The sequence below is a fragment of the Erpetoichthys calabaricus genome, chromosome 2, assembly GCF_900747795.2.
Source record: "Erpetoichthys calabaricus chromosome 2, fErpCal1.3, whole genome shotgun sequence".
Lineage (NCBI taxonomy): Eukaryota > Metazoa > Chordata > Cladistia > Polypteriformes > Polypteridae > Erpetoichthys > Erpetoichthys calabaricus.
In genome coordinates, this window is record NC_041395.2 from 295,643,814 (window position 1) to 295,663,346 (window position 19,533).

The 19,533-nt window shown below is 35.2% G+C and overlaps 1 protein-coding gene across 3 annotated transcripts in view; it reads left to right on the plus strand.

Annotated features, from left to right (window-relative positions):
• Nucleotides 1-18,721, plus strand: part of aldh18a1 (aldehyde dehydrogenase 18 family, member A1) — a 31,145-nt gene extending 12,424 nt beyond the window's left edge. For all 3 annotated transcript variants that reach the window (XM_028795790.2, XM_028795789.2, XM_028795791.2), the window contains exons 10-19: nucleotides 3,316-3,460; nucleotides 7,795-7,868; nucleotides 9,204-9,303; nucleotides 9,797-10,017; nucleotides 11,293-11,430; nucleotides 11,675-11,870; nucleotides 12,096-12,217; nucleotides 15,945-16,131; nucleotides 16,562-16,657; nucleotides 17,180-18,721. In XM_028795790.2, the coding sequence (XP_028651623.1) occupies nucleotides 3,316-3,460; nucleotides 7,795-7,868; nucleotides 9,204-9,303; nucleotides 9,797-10,017; nucleotides 11,293-11,430; nucleotides 11,675-11,870; nucleotides 12,096-12,217; nucleotides 15,945-16,131; nucleotides 16,562-16,657; nucleotides 17,180-17,361 (1,461 nt within the window). In that variant the 3' untranslated portion in view covers nucleotides 17,362-18,721. The remainder of the gene's footprint in view (nucleotides 1-3,315; nucleotides 3,461-7,794; nucleotides 7,869-9,203; nucleotides 9,304-9,796; nucleotides 10,018-11,292; nucleotides 11,431-11,674; nucleotides 11,871-12,095; nucleotides 12,218-15,944; nucleotides 16,132-16,561; nucleotides 16,658-17,179) is intronic.
• The last annotated feature ends 812 nt before the right edge of the window (nucleotides 18,722-19,533 follow it).

Consider the following 19,533-nt stretch of genomic DNA (forward strand, 5'->3'; position numbering starts at 1 on the left):
TTGTCGTTAAAACTGCTGCTTCTGTACCAAGTTGATTCCAAAATTCTGAAAAGTCGGTAAGCTGCTTTATTTACTATCATGCATATGTTAAGCAGATAACTGGTAGTAAAGAGGCACGCAGCCACTTTTTTTAAAGTGCACTTTTTTCAAAATGCTGGGAAATCAAAAAAAAAATGGCACCTGTTTTTCAGTATATTCTATTATCTTAAGAACTACCACATCCCAAAAGCCAATTTCTGTTCCTATATATGTTTCAGAACACACATTCCCATACTGGACCTAGTCACTGTTCACATCTTTACTGATTTCAAAGTCTCTCCCCACAATCGTACATTAACTATCAACAGATGATCTCTGAATATGATTAAAGAAATGTCAAAGTTTTGCTATTCTTCTGTCACAACTCATTATATGCAGATGATTTTAAAAATAAACTCAGGACATCGTTAGAGGGCACACACATACTATAACAAAGGTAATTAAGTAAGTAAGGAAATCATTTATATACATACAGCTTTATAGTGGCAATGAAAAGTTTATTCATTTCCCTTGAAAGTCATCATAATTTTCTGCCTTAAAAAAATTGTTACATAATTAATTTTTTTCAATATTTACGCAAATGACAAATTAATCACAACACAAAGTTGACGGTCATTTGACCATAATTAAAAATAATTAGGTACTACTTATGAGTCCTGGATATAAAAAGCACCCTTTGTAAGGGCCATAGTCTTTGTTGGACAATCACTGCAAAAATTAAGACAAAGGAACAATCTGCTGATGTGAGAAAGTCTATGAAAATGGTTACAAAAAATATTAACAGCTTGAATGTCCTGTTAAGCACTATTGGTTCCATCATCAGAAAGTGGAAAGTTCATCATAGCACACAGACTTACTAGAACAGGTCGTCCCTCCATACTAAATGTCAGAGCAAGACGTCGACTGGTGAGAGAGGCTGCTAAAAATCCATCCATCACTCTCCGATGTCTGCAATGCTCTTTGACTGAAACTGGAGTGATGGTGTACAGATTGACAATTAAAAGAGCTCTCCATAAAACAGGCCTCTACGGGAGGGTAGCAAGAAAGAACACATTCCTTAAGAAGGTCCACATAAAAACACGTATGGCATTTGCTACAAAGCATGAGAAAGGCAAAGTTAAGATGTAGAAGAAGGTTTTATAGTCGGATGAGACCAAAATAAAACCTTTTGGCCAGATTTCAAAGAGTTAACGTGTGGCATAAAACTAACACTGCCCATGCCTAAAGAAACCGCATACTTATGATGAAATATGGGGATGTTTTTCATGTTCTGGGATTGGAAATCTTGTCAGAGTTGAAGGGACAATAGATGCACATAAATACCTCACAATTTTGCAGTAGAGCTTGTTCCAGTTTGGGAGAAGATTAGTCTTGCAACATAACAATAACCCTAAGCATAAGGCCAAAGCAACAGTGGAATTGATCAAAAACAGAAAGGCGAAAGTTTTGGTATGGTCAAGTCAAAGCCCAGATCTTAATCCTATTAAAAATCTGTGGCCTTGTTTGAAACCTGCTGTCCAGTGGCTCCATCCCACCAACCTAGAGGATCTTTATCAATTCTGCCAAGAGGAATGGGGGAAGAATTACTCTTGAACATTGTGCAAAAGTGATACATACTTAACCCAAAAGAATTAAGGCAGTTATTGCAGCATAAAGGTTCTCAACAAAGTGTGTACTCACACTTGGCACATTTGTTCCGTACTGTGCCCAAGCGTGATTGTCCCCCCCTCCCTACTACCCTGTTGACCTGGAGATGCTGCACTCACACTACGCTTAACATTCTGGGCCCAGGCACGCTTTCGTCATGACCATGCAACTTTGTGTAAAGCCAAAACAAGATCCCAACATAGTGTGACAGCATCTGTGTCAACATGATTTTACTTATTTTGTGGTTGTTTTGGAGTCATGTAGGTCAGGATAACGCTGCATCCTGTTACCGCTTTATTGAGTGTGCAGCGGAGCATTTTGTTGTTAATCGTGCTGAGAAGATTTTTATGGTGACAAATGATGTTAAGAGGGGAATTTGCAACTTTTCTTGCCAACTACAATTCACATTCATGTGTAAGGTGAGAATAAAAACCTGTTTTTTAACTCAAAAAGATATTAGTGCAATTCTCAATTCATTCATCTGACTTGTCTCATTATTGACATCATGTCTCTTTTCTGTGCTCTGACACGTTTATCGATCACATTGTTCCCGAATGCTACTGAACCATGCTTGGGCCCATCTCTTTTAAGTAGGCCAGGGCATGGTAAGGTTGGCCCGTCACGGAGTGATCACACTAGTCAAATGAATTAGACTTTGCAGGGTTACATGCGGACAAACATGTCAGGCACAGAACAAATTGCCAGTGTGAGTATACCCTTAATGTGTAGGGCTTGAATAATTATGCAAACACTAAATTTACAGATTTTTAAATGTACATTTAAATCTACAGAAAATGGCTTTGAAAATGTATAGTTACAGTATATGTATTCACATTAAAAATACTGAAACAATAAATATGTGTACAGATCTTTTGTTATGCAGAAAATTATGATAACTTTCAAGAGGACTGCACACCACTGTATGCAAGTATTTTGATCTGTGGCACAGGCACACAATTCTATATCTAAAATTTACAAAATAAATTTATTTCAAGAGTGGTGTGGTAAAAAATCAAAAACCTCTTTAGATTCATCTTCAGCAATACGAAAGGAAGAATGAATATGCTAGCAAATATACATTTTGAACCTTTATCCACTTGAGCCTGGTTTACATTAAAAATAGCACTCTCCTTATCCATACCCATGTACTTATGGGTATCATCATACCATGCAGAAAAACCATGACCTCACCCAAAGAAAACTATAGGTTCATACGGTTCCTGAAAATATTTAAAATTCTGGAACACATCTGACCTAGTTCCTAGTGGATCTAAAGAATATAACTGTGATAGTATGCAACAGAACATAGGACTCCACTGTACACTGAAAGTATTCCCTTTTGAAGAAAATTGAGTTACAAATGACAAATAGTTACACTAAGTGAGTAATAAGAGCGTTGTTCATTCCTAGATTTCCAGGCAACGGACACTACATGATGGAAAAGTGCATACATTCTTTATATGAATGGTATGCATTTAATTTAATGACTCTGTTTTTGCTAATGACCAAGTATTTCTATTTAATTTAATGAGTCTTTTTGATAATTACCAAGTATTTCTCACAATAGGGATATGTCATATTGAGAATAAATTTAACTGCATATTGTTTAAAATCTGACCATTTACTCAGGTTAAGGCTGCTCTCTGGGCTTTGCAAGGAGGGACATCTGTTGTAATTGCAAATGGAACACATCCAAAAGTTACAGGGCATGTCATAACTGACATTGTTGAAGGAAAGAAGGTGGGCACTTTCTTTTCAGAAGTGAAACCTGCAGGTGAGTTTAACAGAGTATTTTTTTCACTTTTCATAACATAAGAAAATGTGTTATTAATGTCAGCTTTTAGTATTTTTACATTTTTAAGTATTTATATTAGACCTTGCACTAAAATGTTCTAACTTTTAGGGGAATCTAGCATTTTTACCTTCTACTTATACTTTAAAAAGAGTTAAGTAAAGAATGACACAAAAACATTGATGATCAAAAAGGATGCGCAAATTTGTGTTTTAAATGACTTGTCATCAGAGAGCTCAGAGTGTTGTAAATTTTATGTATTATTTACAGAGAAACGCATTCTTCAGTTAAATTCCACTTAAAGTATCAGTGCAATATACAGTAATTATGAATATAGTTATGCTCATAGATATGCATAATAAATACTACTGTAAATATAATTGTATATGGGGCAGCTGGATTTTCTAATTCATCACTCTGCATTTTTATTTTTTTTTTATATACAATATATAAGTACTTTTATAAATTTTGGTTCTCAAATGAACTGAATGTTAATAATAAATAGTAAAATATCCACATTGCAAAAAAGTACAAGTATCTGTGTGTCTGTCCATTTTCTGTGTCTCTGCTATTGCACAGATGGCACATCATAATCTTAAGCACTACTCTTATGAATCCTATCCCTAATGGTATGTGACAGAGCCATAACAACTGGATGGACACGCTACACTGCAAATGTTAACGCTGAGGTCTACATTGATTACTTACATTTCAACCATTCTTAGACAGGTAACACCTAATGAATTTTTAATGTTGTTAAAGCCATTTCATTCAGTTCACGGTTGCGGAAGAGTTATGTTTATCCTGCCAAAATTGGGTGCAGACTGGCCCTAAATAGGGTTCCAGTCTGTCACAAAAGTAGGAATGCAGAGGTGTTCGTTATTTTCACTGGCCACGGAGAAAGAAATGGTTCCCATTATTGCTAGTATTATAAGCTAAGCAGGATTTCCCTCCATAGCCAGATGGCTGTTTACCTCCTATCTGGGTGTTCAGCAATTAACTATCATGACACCGAAGAGTTCAGTAGCAATAAGACGTCCATAGTATGTTAGTGACATTCCAAATTTATGATAGAGAAGTTTAATCAAAATGGCAGATTGTTAAAAGGAGAAAAGAGAGGGAAAGGAAAAATTGAATATACCAAAAAAACTGCCGTTTGCAAAAAATGTGCAACCCGGCATCTTAGGCCTAAAATGTGACTACTAAAGTTTAGACAATTGTCAAAGATAATAGGGTTATGGGTGGTGTGGAAACCAGGGGGAGTTCCAGCTCCCTAAACACCCAACACAAGCAGTTACAAATGCAAGGTACAAGCACAAGGAGTCTTTTATTATGGGAAACTCTTCCACAATACTGTATGTGTTTCTTGCCCCCATAACCACAAGTACAATAAAGCACAGGATAGTATACTCTTTGTATTCTTTTTTTTTTTTTTTTTCTTTTCTCGCTCTCTCTCTCTTTTACTGACCACTGACTCCTCCACCTTCCATTCCAACAGACTCTGGCTCATCCAGGCAGGTCCTTTTATCTAATACCTGAGAGTGCTTTCAGTGACATAACACTGCAGTGCGGAAGCACTTTTGGGTGAGGTTGGACCTCTGTGGAGTAGGAACTCCCACGTCCCACAGCTCACCTTGGCAGGTCCCACAAAACCCAACAAGGCTGTCCCCTGGGACTACAATACCAGGCATGCCTTATGAGCACTCATACAGGGGATCCGAACCTGGGCTTTCTGCCATGTAGCATCCTGGAGGAGACAAAGCTCTGTGTAAACTGACTCCTCCTGTCCTTCCACCTCAAGGGTGTACTGGCCGGGTAAGAACATGGCTCTTCCCTCGCAGTGGATATGACTAAACTAATGTACAAACCCTTCACATTAGGAACTGATGATGTTTTCTTGCCATTTGTAGGATTGCAATTTATTGAAAAACTTTTTTTTCTAAATATTAAACATTAGCTATTTCCACTTAAATGCATTCAAATTTGTTATGTAATACTTGGCTTTTCAGTTTATTAATAAACTGAAAAACAAAGTGTTATTGCGTGCAAATATTTTAAAAGCATCTCCTAATGGCAACATAGAGAGAGATCACTAGCTTGGAGCACCATATCTAACTCTAGGTGGGAGCTGAGAGACTAATGGCATCAGACTTGTACACTTGAATAAAATAATTTTCATGAGTGTAATGCAAAACTTGTCAGTCCATTTAAGTATTTAGGCCTACTTAGTTGATAACTATAGTCAATAACAATAAAATCTATACTTGAATCTGAAACCATAATTCCTGTAGCATTTGGTACTGCAGAGGATATTAGTAGATCATTTATAAAGCAATACCAGGCAGTTTCTGATGTCTTGCTAGCCTAATGGTTATAGTTCTGGGTTCATATCTCGAAACTAGTCCTTATTCATGTTTGAATTTGGAGAATATCCCAAGGTCTGCATAGGTTTTGTGCTCACATAATAAAAGCACTTGTCAGTGTAATTGGTTATTTTGTTCACACGCAGTCATGGCATACATTAATTTGACCTATAAAATTTGTATTTTTAAGTATAGCATTGTTTATAAATCAGAGCAAGCATGAAACAAAAGCCTTAAAACCTACCAAATATGTTTTCTTTGTAGCAAAGAATGTTCCCCAGTTGTGATGCAAAATATGAGAAAATTGTGCATCCATGTAATTGTCAGGAAAAAAAATATTTCTCTCTAATATTTAAAAAAAAAAAAAAAGTCTGGCTGAATTGTTTCTTTCCTCATTTCCATTGTGAGAGCCTTTCATTCCCATGTGATGTGGTTACCGGAAGCTAGCTTCCTGAATGCTGCAGTTGCACTCGTTCTAAAAGTAGTTTTCTGGTGAAATTTATAAAGGATTTGGACAAATATCACATTTCATACCATTAACATGCCTGGATGTGGTTGAGGAAAAGTTTAGACTCAATGCTGAACCTACTTAATATGACATGAGAAGAATAAGGGCAGAACTGGAGAGATGGGAGAAAAATGTATAGCCTGAAGCTGTGGTGAGATGTTTCATCTTTCCAAATGTCTTCAGTTTTTTCTAAGCATGTTAGTAATGAGGTCAATGGAAACTGTAGACACTCCATTTTATTCTCACATTCAGGTATTTACATGTTTGAGCCAGTGTTGTGCTAAACCACTAGAGCACAGTATCGTAAACTATGATTCTCGTACCACTTAACACCCATTTCAAGGACCAATAAATGTTAGCCATGATTGTGAAAAAAATAACCTTGAGTTTGAAAATACAGAATGCCTGGTTTAAATTTACATTCATTGAGTACATGACTGGATTTGCTGATTTCACATTTGATCAATTTTTCCATGTAAGGCATGCAGTCGTAACATAGTAAGATGAATAGACCAGGTTACTCTCTCTTTGCTAACTTTTTTTTCCAGCTCCTAGTTAGAAATTTCCAGACAGTTCTACGCCATTCAAGAGATGGCAATACTGTAACAAGCACTCAAACCAAAACTTTATACTTATCTTAACCTCTAACTCTCAGATGCTGTCCTTCCAATGTTTTAGATTTCAAATTGTAATTATTTGCTTACAGTATGTTGATTTCGAGTTTTCCATGTTGTTAAAAATATATACAATTAGGTTTTTTGTGCTTGAGGGTATTGATTTACTACCCTCTTAGATATATTTTGTTTATACAAAGACAAATGTCTCTCCAGTTAAAATTAAAATATTTAGGCCACTGTACCAGATTATTTATGCTAGTTTAACTCTTAGTTATTTTTCTGTTTGGAATCAGTAAGAGCACCCTAAATTTTGTGTGTTCGGAATGAAACTTTAACATTTTTTTTGCTCGCCATTAATTGTTGAAGTCTAATAGGAAAAGTCAAATGTCTCGTATTTTGTACAGCTTCCTAAAAATAATTTCATTCATGTCAGTTTTGACCCACCATATTTAATAAATTATGATAGCCTCCATTTAGTGTACTTTGTATACATCCCAAAAAAGCATCCCAGATAAAGTGCAGGATTGTTGGTACAACCTGAGAAATGTAACCTTAAACATGAGCGGGATGTCATATTGTCCATCTTTCTGGTTATGTATAGCAGCTACTGTATAAAATCATATTAACTCAAAATTATCAAAAGTGGGATTTCAGAAATTAATATTGTTGCTTTCAGATTTGACCAGTTAAGTTTTATCAGATAATTTCATAGTACTGCACTTTCTTTATTTTCTTTCTTTCCTTCTTTCCTTCCATTATGCAAACGTCTTTTACAGTATTGTATTTGTTTGAGTTTCAAATTTACTATTTACTCCCTCTAATAATTAGGTCCCACTGTGGAGCAGCAGGCAGAAATGGCTCGAAGTGGAGGTCGAACTCTAGCTTCTTTATTGCCTGAACAGGTAGTATAAGCGCTATTGACAAGACGAATGTTATTGTATTCCCAGCCTGTCTGCTGAGTTAAAAGGAAATATACATTTATTGATTAATGGAAAAACATTACAGAAAACCTGGATTTTGTTCACGTTAATAATGTTCAGATTCTAAGAAACAAATGCATAGTATTTTTAAAACCGAGTAAGCAGCACTTATCTTTTTTTTTTCGTTCTGCCCATCTTAGTAGTGTAGACTATGGTAAGATGGCAGGATGACGCCCAAACTCTTGGCTGCATCCAAACGGTGCCATCTTTTACCTTTACACCTAGTGCAGCTACATTGTTCTTATGTGTGACTGGACGTTTCTTTCGGGGAGGTCTTCTGTTCTCTTTCTCCGATGTAGAACCCTCATCCTCATCTGAGTTCACTGCTGTTATACCACATCTTTATTTGAAAACTAACAGTGTCAGATCGGGGGGTAGCGTGAATGTGACTGTGAGAATAAAACTGAATAATAAAAAAAAAAAAAAAACTAACCTTTACAAGTACCATAAATTTACACTGGCTGTTACAGACTGAAATCAATTGTATGTTTTTATTATTTAATAGTAACAATAAGAGCAGCTTCCTGCATTTAGCGTTTTGAGTAGTAAGGACCCGGAATCGAACCCATAACCTCTTGATTATGAGACAGCAGTTCTTACTGCTACACCAGCCAAGTGGATGTGTCAGCATCCTAACCTAACCCAATTTTGTTTTTCTTTGGTTATTTTCTTGAATAAAAGTGTACTTGTTTTGTTATACTTGTACCTTTTCTGAAAGTGTTTATTTGACATTTGGACTTTAGGCTTCACATATTATACACTTCATGTCAACATTTTGTTATTAGTACTATACGTTTTAGTTATGTGTTCAACATTTCTTGCCTCTCACTTCCTATCATCCTACATTTACCCAGATTGTTGTAGACACCTAACACACATGAAATGTGTGTATTCCAAATAACAATATAGTATTTACCCAATACAATTCCAGGCACCTAACACCCGGTTAAACAGACTTGAGCTCTGAGATTTTTGCTTCTCACCTCCGCTGCGCCTGTGGGGGATAGGATAGCAGGCTGCTTACTTCTTGTGCTAATTGACACATTTGCAATACAAAGATGCAGATGAGGAAGTGCCAGGGAATTTAAGGTGACTCGGCATTATAACTTTTTTCATAGGCTTCAGGGAATCTAGTGTTTTTAAATGCCTTTTAAAGGTTGTTTTTAAAATTTGCAGTTTGGGCACATGCTGCCTCCTTGTATCTTAATCCTGCTGTTGCACAATTGATTTTTCAAGAGTATTGTTTCTGTTTTTCAGAGAGCTGAAATAATCTGTCATCTGGCCGATTTATTGACAGACCAAAAAGAAGAGATTCTTTCTGCTAACAAAACAGACATGGAGATTGCTGTTAGTGGAGGTAATGTTGATTTTTGGATATTTGTTTAGTTATAATAGCCTCCCACCACCAGATTGGATATCTCTTTCCCTTCCCCCACTTTTATACTACGTTTAATTTATGTGTTAAAGTCCAGTATTCTTTGATTTTATAATTTAATATTAAAGATAAATAAATAAAAAACATTGCTCTGTGATCGTTCATATTGTTGGTTGATTTGTTGCTACATTAAGTTTAATTGCTTTATCACTTGTTAATCTATGTTTGTAAATGTATTAGTTATTACATCTCACTTTTTGGCAATCCACTTTTGTTACCTGCCCTACTACACTTGCTTAACAAACGGACCCTTTGCACTCCATATGTAGTTAAAGTTCATTTTAAGATTTTATTTTTCAGACTTTCTGAAAGCCCAATAAATATGAATAAAAATACATGTGCATAATGTTTTTAAAACCTTGTTTTTTTTTTCTAATGCTTAGATATGCTGGATTTTGCTTTTTTACAATTGTAGGCCGATTATCTCCACCACTACTGAAAAGGCTGAGTCTTTCTTCAGCAAAATTGAACAGCTTAGCTATTGGTTTAAGGCAGATTGCTGCATCTTCTCAGGATAGTGTTGGCCGAGTGATACGACGTACACGTATTGCAAACAATTTGGAATTGGAGCAAATAACTGTCCCTATTGGTGTCCTTCTTGTGATATTTGAGTCTCGCCCTGACTGTCTTCCACAAGTAAGTTTGTCTATGTAGATTTCTTTTTAAAATCTTGTTTTTAGAAGTTTCCTTTTTTTTTTTGACAGAAAATTTAATTTTATTATTTTGAATTCGCGTTTTTTTTTTGTACATTTTTCAAAATATACATTGCAGTAAACACATTAAATTTTCACAACAAACTAGCCAAGATGTCTTAGAGAAGCCTGGAAATGTCACTCTTTGTCTGCTTAAATTTCTTCAAGTTGAGTTTTTTTAATATAAACTTTTTAAAGGGATTAAGATTTCAATAGTGGATTCACTCTGAAGTGCTTGTTTTACTCCAGAAGAACACAATCTTGGACCCAAGAAAACTTAGTGTAATTAATTTTTCTCATTGATCCATTCAATCAGAATCCTGTAGTCAGTTGACTTTCCTGGAAGCCAGCTGAGCTCTAAATGAGAAAGCAAAGTCCACAAAGATTGGCTTGTTTTCAAGCACAGCAGAAATCCACTTCTTTTTTGAAGGTTGTATCTAGTAAAAAAAAATGTTTTGTATGGGGCTGAAAATTAAAATTTACATATTTTTTGCTCTCACTAGCCGTTTCTTTAGTAGGCTTCTACAAGCTTTCCTCCCACGTGCTTGCTGTAGCTGTATTAAGTGAATCTCAGGAGCAGCTACACTGTTAAGCTGCCACTGATAAGTCAGATAAAAGTGATCACTGTTTCATTGTGATAAAAATGAAAAGACATTGGACAAACAGGGGACATTTAGCTCATTAGTGTTGATTGGTGAAATTTGTTCAACAACATAGAATATATAACACTGTTCCCTGTGCCTGCAACCATGGTTGCATGGCTAATTTGTGTAATATATATACCCCTTTTGCCAGTACCCTAAAACGTTTGATTGTTTTCATTTCTTTAACCATAAACAGTCATATTTACACTCTAGTTTTGGTAATTTGACATGCTTGACTGCTTTGGAGAATGCAGCATTAATATAAAAACTACAGTTAACACTTCAATTTAGATATCCATCATAGGCTGTTAGTAACAGTCTGCATGTTTAAAAAAAAAAATGCCATTTTCACATGATCTAAAACAAATATTACAGTAATATATTTCATGCGGTTTGTTGTATAATAAAAAACCATGACAGAACAACTCTTGTCAAAATGCTTACTAAGCTAAATTTTTAATATATTATGAAGAAAAATGTTCCAAAATGTAATACAATTTAAAACCTACAAACCTAATAACGTAATTGGCATGATGTAAACATTTTGTGAAGTAATACGCTTGTGTGCTGTTTAGGTTTCAGCACTGGCTATTGCTAGTGGAAATGCATTGTTGCTGAAAGGAGGAAAAGAGGCTTCAAATACCAATAACATCTTACATCAATTAACACAAGAAGCTCTATCCATCCATGGAGTCAAGGATGCTGTTCAGTTGGTATGGAATTTTAAAACATTTGTGTGTTGCTCTGTATTTTTTGTACAAGGGTAAATAAAAGTTTTACTAAAGTCCTGTAAAATATACATGTTGGGACCAAGTCCTGCTTAACAGCATTAAAACTGAACATTTGAATTTTATTTCAAAATGTTTGATTCACCATGTGCCTGTTTTTGTGCTTTTTTAATATATTCTATTTATCATTTTATCAATATTAATACAGCTTAATGGGTTAATGTTTTAGGTGAGCACCCGTGAAGAAGTTGAAGATCTTTGCAGGCTTAATCAGCTGATTGACTTAATTATACCAAGAGGCTCATCTCAGCTTGTTAAGAATATCCAGCATGCAGCTAAAGGAATTCCTGTTCTTGGACACAGTGAAGGAATCTGTCATGTTTATGTTGACTCTGAAGCCAGTATTGATAAAGTTATAAAAATTGGTAAGAATGCTGATAATATGCTGAAATGTTTTGGGTTTGTACTTGGCTAAGTAGACCTTTATCAAGCTTTTAAGCTAAAAATGTAATAATATAATATGAATCGTAACAATGGGGTAGGTAAGATGGGATATACTTTTTATATTTCATGTATTTTTTTTTTTCACATTTTGATGCTTTGTCAAATTTGTTTTTTATCATTCATACCGTATTTATTTATTTTTACAGTAAGAGATTCAAAGTGTGATTACCCAGCTGCATGTAATGCATTGGAAACTCTTCTAGTTCACAGAGATCTTTTAAGAACTCCACTTTTTGACCAGATCATTGACATGCTTCGTGTGGAACGAGTAAGTTACATTTTTCATATGTGTAAATATGTATTATATTAGTTGAAGTGACATTAAATGTATATGTTGTGTAAGTGTATGTGTGTGTATATATGAGGTCCAACACACAAAAGACTTCCTTTAGCTGTTTATTTAACAAATTAAGAAAATGAACAACATTAACTTTCAAAATAGTTCCCTTTGGAGTTAACACACAGCTCCATACAATGCTGCCATCTTTCAAACCAACTCTCCAGATCATTTTCTGAAAGTCTTTTGAGGATCTCCATCGGTTTTGCTTTCACATATTCTACCAACAAAAAAGGGGTTCCTTTGACTTGTGCAATTCAAAAATGCGTGCATGAGACATGTACTCTTCACCACAAGCCTCAGTCAATAATTGAATAGTTTCTGTCGCAGATTTCTTCAGTTGAACAAGAAAGTTGATGTTAACACGCTGTTCACTGTTGCACTTCGACATTTTCCAAACGAGGGTAAGAAAATGTCTATATCTGAACATGTGTCCACTTGTACTGAGTGAAGTGATCAAGTTGTGCCTCTTCTCACTGTGACAAGTTAAAACATTTTGTATAACCATCTCTCTTTCTCCCCTCCCACTCTTGGTTCCCGAGCTTACAGGGTTTTTTTTTTTTCTCCATGTCAGACCTTTGTGTATGTGTGTAAGTGTTTATATACTGTAACTAGGGGGCTGTGCCTCCTGCTCGCTTCGCTCGTCAACCCCCTGGTTTGGTCCAATGGAAATACAATTTGTTTATTTTGTTTTCATTTATTTATTTATTTTGTGGTCCGTGAGACATGGGTTTAATGACTTTGTACCATAATTCAGGACAGGTTTCTCTGTTTGGGATCTCAGCAAAGACAAACCAATCCACATCATCAGCAGTTAATAATTTATTTTGCAAAGTAACCAATAAATGCATGTGAGGCAAACTCAGTTTTTGAAATCCGATGCTGTAAGTGTATGCTCTGATTTGCCCAAACACCGTTTCGAGTTCATTCAGTACAAATAAGACTCTCTGATAAAACCATCTACTTACGAAAGTGGGAATATCCAGAGCCGATGCAGCCGGTGGCATTGTTCTCAAGATGCTGTGGATTTCTGGCCATTGTGGATTGCACGTCATTGTAATAAATAATAAATAACTCTGGACGACCAAATATTTCGGGATATTGCCATTGCATCATGATACAACTGTTGTAATGCTCTTGGACTACCTTGATATGATGAAGGTAATATTACTGCTGGACATATTTTAAATTTGTCTGAACTATTGATAGTTGAATTTTGAACGTGATCAATGAGCCCTTGCATATAATCGTTCTAAGTTTAGCTTGATTCAATTTAATAAAGAAGAGATGATTAGCTTCAACTTTTAGATACGCATTAATAATGTAATGTAGCGATAGACATTGAGATGATAGAAGTGGGTTAAATACATGGAAATGTACCGCTAATTTGGACTCAAAATATTGTGTGGGTGTTATACGTTTTTCTGAATGCGTTTGTTTCATGTTGTACGACCATCCTGTTTTGCCATCTGGGAAAAGCAAAGGAAAGAGTAAAGGATCTGAATGCGGCGATGTATTTGACAGAAATGACGAATCGTGCTTTGCCTTTGGATATACACGAATATCTACTCTCTTTGATATCTCCGTCTTTCGAAATTATTATTGCTGACAATTCGTCAGTCGCATTTATAATAAACCAACATGTGATGTTTCAGATTCAGATAGATATCCAAGACAATTACAGTGGAACCTCGGTTCACAATCATAATTCGTTCTAAAACTCTGGTCATAAACCGATTTGGTCGTGAACCGAAGCAATTTCCCCCATAGGATTGTATGTAAATACAATTAATCCGTTCCAGACCGTACGAACTGTATGTAAATATATATATATTTTTAATTTTTAAGCACAAATATAGTTAATTATACCATAGAATGCACAGTGTAATAGTAAACTAAATGTAAAAACATTGAATAAAACATACTTTTTTTTTTTTTTGAGTTTTAAGCGCAGGGGAAAAAATGAACATTTGAAAAATCTGTAATTTAATAAACCACCAAGAAAAGTAACATTGCAACAATGCAGGCTACAAACCGATCACTGTAAACAGAACTGAAAACAAAAACAAGCCTTCTCTACCTTATGCGTCCCTCCCTCTCTCGCTCTCTTGCTCGCGCTCTCTCTCTTTTGCGAGCCTGGAGCGCCTGTGTTTGTGTGTTTCTGTAGCGCACTCCTGTGTGTGTGCGCGCACCTCTCTCTTGCGCTCCTGTGTGTGTGCGGGTCTGTCTCTCTCTGGCGCTGCCTGTGTTTGTGCAAGGCTCTATCTCTTTCTTGCTGCCTCTGTCTGTGTGCGTGTGTGTCGCGCACTCTCACTCTCTCTCTTGCTCGCTGCACAGGAAATGCACAGGGAGAGACTGAACATGTACAAACCGAAAGGGAACCTGGCTTGTTCGTATACTCGGTCATGAACCGAGGCAAAAGTTTGGCGAACTTTTTGGTCATAAACCGATTTGTACGTGTACCGAGACGTTCATGAACCGAGGTTCCACTGTACTTTGTCCGTGTTCTCTAGATAAATGTCGTGTAAAGTGTGATACTTTTTGAAGTATGGATCTGTATCCATTATTGGCTGTATAATTTCTAGTAGGATCGTTTTAACTCTTTCGATTCTGTATTGCAGCTATTCTCCGTGATCATAAATATATACCTGACCAAATTGTTTTTTTTTCGAAATTAAACTTGTCGAAGCTTTAATTGTTGCGGGACCACAGATTCTCATAGCGTATGGTCCAATACTGTGTAAATCAACGTTTGTGCATTGAATGATGCTAACGCGAAATGACTATTGTAGACGTGTATATTTTGCCTGTAGTGTTTGTGGATTTCGTATTCACCAAACAACAAATCTTTTAATTCTCACGGAAACGTCTCTTCATTGGGAAGTAGCAGTATGTTTCCCTGATGGCAACACAAATTCGCCGATCTACAAGTTTCCGACTTAAACTTTAAAGCCTTACAATATCTACATACTTCCGACATATCACCTATCTCCATATATTCGATCAGTGTTTGCTGTTCCGTTATTTCACCGAGTAGTAATGTCCGTTTGTTAGCGCAAAAACTGTCTGTTTTTTGACACTTTCGAATTTTAGTACTGTCATATTTTTGAACTTGCTCTGTGTGTGTATGGCACAAAGGTTTTTTTTTTTTTTTTTGAGCCTTTCGAATTTCACTGCTTTCATAATCTGTAACCTGATCTGCATGTGTATGGCGCCACCATTTTTGAACATCTTTATGAAGTTGTACTGTGTCTCCAGCGCTTTTGGGTCTTTTTTTCAATTGCCTGCTCTTTCTTCTTCACTTACTCGTGGTCGTGTCATCTTCAGCTTATCAATTGCTTTAGAGCTCTTGTTTGAAAATGGTTGTAAGTAGGGCGGGGCAACAACTGAGAGGTTACATGACCGTGATCTTGTTTGACAAATCACCGTCTCTCAGGAACATGCTTCCAATGGATGTCGTGCCTTGACCGTGTCGTGGGAAGTGAGGGGGTCTCTGTCTCTCTTCAAGATCACGTCTCATCGCAGGATTTTCTTTTATAATAGAGAGATTTATATTTAACAATAAATAATATACACTTACAGTGTCTGATATGTTTTGGGATTTTTTTCCTCTTTTCCTTTATTCTTTCTATTATAGTCTATTTTCTTGTTTATCTAGGTGAAAATACATGCCGGACCAAAGTTTGCATCCTATTTAACATTCAGCCCTTCAGAAGTGAAATCCCTGAGAACTGAATATGGTGACTTAGAGTGCTGCATTGAAGTTGTAGACAGCATGCAGGATGCAATTGATCACATTCATAAATATGGCAGCTCTCACACAGATGTTATTATAACAGAGAATGGTAAGTACTTCCACATGATAAACTATGTTTATTAATAATATCCCTTCACTTCTTGAAATAGGTCACTGCCAAGGAGTATTTAAAGTCCGGATCCTGTCAGACACTTCTTCAAATTTGAGATTACTTTTAATGATGCTATCAGATGTGGTCATATATACACTTGCAGGGTAATTTCCTGAATGCTCTCCAGTCACAGTATTGTAACAAACTGGTACAAATTCTTCTGTTTGTGCAGGCAGGCAGGAAAGCCATTTTTAAGCAGTGTAATTATGTATTGTAGTAACTTGGATATTAAAGTGCTGTTATACATTTCCTTACAGCCTTCCCTCTGTAGATGTATATTTTTTTAAAACTTGCACATTGTTTCAATTGTGAGAAAGTTGTGGATAATAATACTTTTTAATGTGCATTTTTACTTTTTCATTTTCAGAAAACACAGCAGAACAGTTCTTGCAGCAGTTGGATAGTGCCTGTGTTTTTTGGAATGCAAGCTCTCGTTTCTCTGATGGTTACCGATTTGGTTTAGGTTTGTTTTATGTATATTTTTATTCGTTTTGTTACCTTATGCAAAAACAAAGACAGATGATTACTTGCTGAACAAGACAAAATTAAATTATTAATAGTTAAAATAGTTAATACAGTACTGCAAATTTTTAAATCCTTTCGTAGTCTAAAGACTGTGTATGCACCTTGCAATCCACATAGCTTCAGTGTGTTTACATTTTTTAATTTGTATTTTCTAAAGCTTGCAGAACTTTAGCATAGAATTCAGGTGTTAGAAGATTTCTAATTGTACCCCCTCTTTAATACCCCACCTTACCCCCTTTGGGGATTACAAGCATTTTCTAGGTATAGCTGTGTACCCATTAAAATCCAGTCATTTTCTGCTTTTTTTTAAATTATTGAACTTAAATATTTATTATTTACAATTGTATATTGAAGAAGTCAAAAAGTAAAGGAATGTTTTTGTGACAAACGCCATACTGTCTTCAGAATGTTTCAGTTAATTAATTGATGAATACACTGATAAATATCCTTATTTCTTCAGGGGCTGAAGTTGGTATTAGTACATCAAGAATCCATGCTCGTGGACCTGTTGGATTAGAAGGTCTGTTGACTACTAAATGGATTCTTCGTGGAGATGGACACACAGTGGCAGATTTTTCAGAACAAGGAAGTTTGAAATACCTTCATGAGAACATGCCTGTAACTCGAAGAACCTCCAATTAAAATCTGTCCTGTGGAAAGAAGAATAATTAATTTAAGAAGGATGATATTCTCTATTGTGTTGTGAAAAAAATCATTTTTACATTATTCAATAATGGAAAGATGACATTCACTAAAATAAAATGTATAACTTGTCTTAAAAACAAGATCTTAAACTGCTAAAGCACTCCCAGCCATGAAGATGGAAAAACATAACACTGCAAAAATGAGATTTGGTCCTTTGTCTTCTCCTACTTCTTCCTTTAAGATGGCTTTTCAAAAAAAAAAAAAAAAAAGACTTTTATGCTATTTTTTATATCATTGGAACCATTGTGTACAAGAAAAACTTATTTGAACTTCTTGAAATTGAACCTTGGTAGAATATTTATCAGTTTATGGCTATTTTCTTATTTGTATTCATTATCGTTAGTCAGCGATGTTTAATGTCAGGCAGCATTCCCAACATGGCACTTTATGTATTAAATGACCTTATTTTATCTTCATGAAACATGTGTTTGTGGAAGAGAAATGTTATTAGGCTAAAAAAAAATAAATTCATTGTATGAAATTTTGGTGGTGCCTATGGTATAAAAACTAATTTAACGGTAGAGTGAAACATTTTATAGTTAACATGGTAAAATTCTGCAATTTTCAAACTTCCCTTTTTAAAAATGTTCTTTAGCAGCTGCTATCATAGATCAGAAGTTTTTGCTGCTATTATGTGATTATGGTTTTTGCAAAGTCTGAGAGAAAAAGAATTTGGAATATTATCACCCCCGTTCGATATGTATATGCATGAACATATTCTTATGTAAACTTTTACAGTGAATAAGAGTTTTTTGAGACTGTTGCTGAATTGTTGAGGTTTATTTGTTAGAATTCTGTTGTCCTGAGTTTCCACCAAGACCCCACTCACTGCCTAAGATCTCTGCAGTGCTGCTAATTCTTAAGCTTGATAAATTTAGCTATTTTGTGTTTTTATGTGCTAGATTTACCAATAAAACTGAGCTTAATTAGTGCCTTTCACAAAATGCTGAAATTTATGCATACAGTGTAATTTATATTAATGGTGTGTAAGTGTGTATGTGACTGTCTGCACCTATGTATAGGTGAGATTGTATTCAGAAATGTACACATCTTAATAAAGAATATATTTTATAAATAGTGGAATGTATTTCTAAGTAGTACAATTTACAAATTAGTTTTCTTTATTAAAATGTGTATGTTTTAGATTAGATTTCAGTAAAAAAATTATTATTCCTGTATTTCTTTCTGATGATTGTGTACTGCAGAGAATTGTGTTTGTTTTCCTAGATAAATTCAGAAACATATTTCCTTTTGACAGTGTAAACAACTGGTCTGACAATTGTTTTGAGTAATCAAATTTAAAAAAAAAAAAGCAATGTTTGTGCAAAAGTTCTAGTAACTATTCAAAAATTAATTTTATTACACAAAGCTTTCCTTCATAATAGTGGTACAAGTCTCCTTTTAAATTGTTTGCCAAAAAATTGTATAACAAGCCTTATTATTAACTTTTTAAGAATAAGCTTAATCCTTTCAAGGCTGTTTTGTCAAGAAAGTATTGTTTATTTTTAATCCCCTGCATGGCGCATATGGTGTCCTTTTTACTCTCTCCAACAAAACTCCACCTTTCCTCATTCAAAACTATATTTTGCCTCTTACCTCAGACAAAAACTGGGTCTGCATTCTGCCGTCTCACAAAGCTCCCTCCTACCTCAGACTTTTCACCCACAAATACAGGCTGGGCTCTTCAAGCCGTGGTATTTGTCAATCATTTTTATATTCAATGGAAATATATTTTAGACAGCAAACCATGCTTCCCCTTTAATCTTTCTTTGAAACTTCTCTATGCTGCACGTTCTGTTTCTTGCTTATTACAACATCTTCGTATATACATTTTCAGTTTTTTGTGCTCGTAATCGTTTAACAATTTATTAATATTTACTCCCTTGACGCTTAGTGGTGTTCGTTTTCATTTTTCCTATCATTTAATATTGGTGTATTGCATTTTTTTTTTTTGTTGTTGTTTATGATGTGTGAGGCTAACAGACGAGCATAAATGAGCGATAATCGCAATAGTAGAAAAATGCATTAGTGCCCTAAAATGTGCAATGTAAAGGCCCAATTTTAAATAACCGGAAAGGGACATGAAAGATGCTGTAAACATTAAGGGAG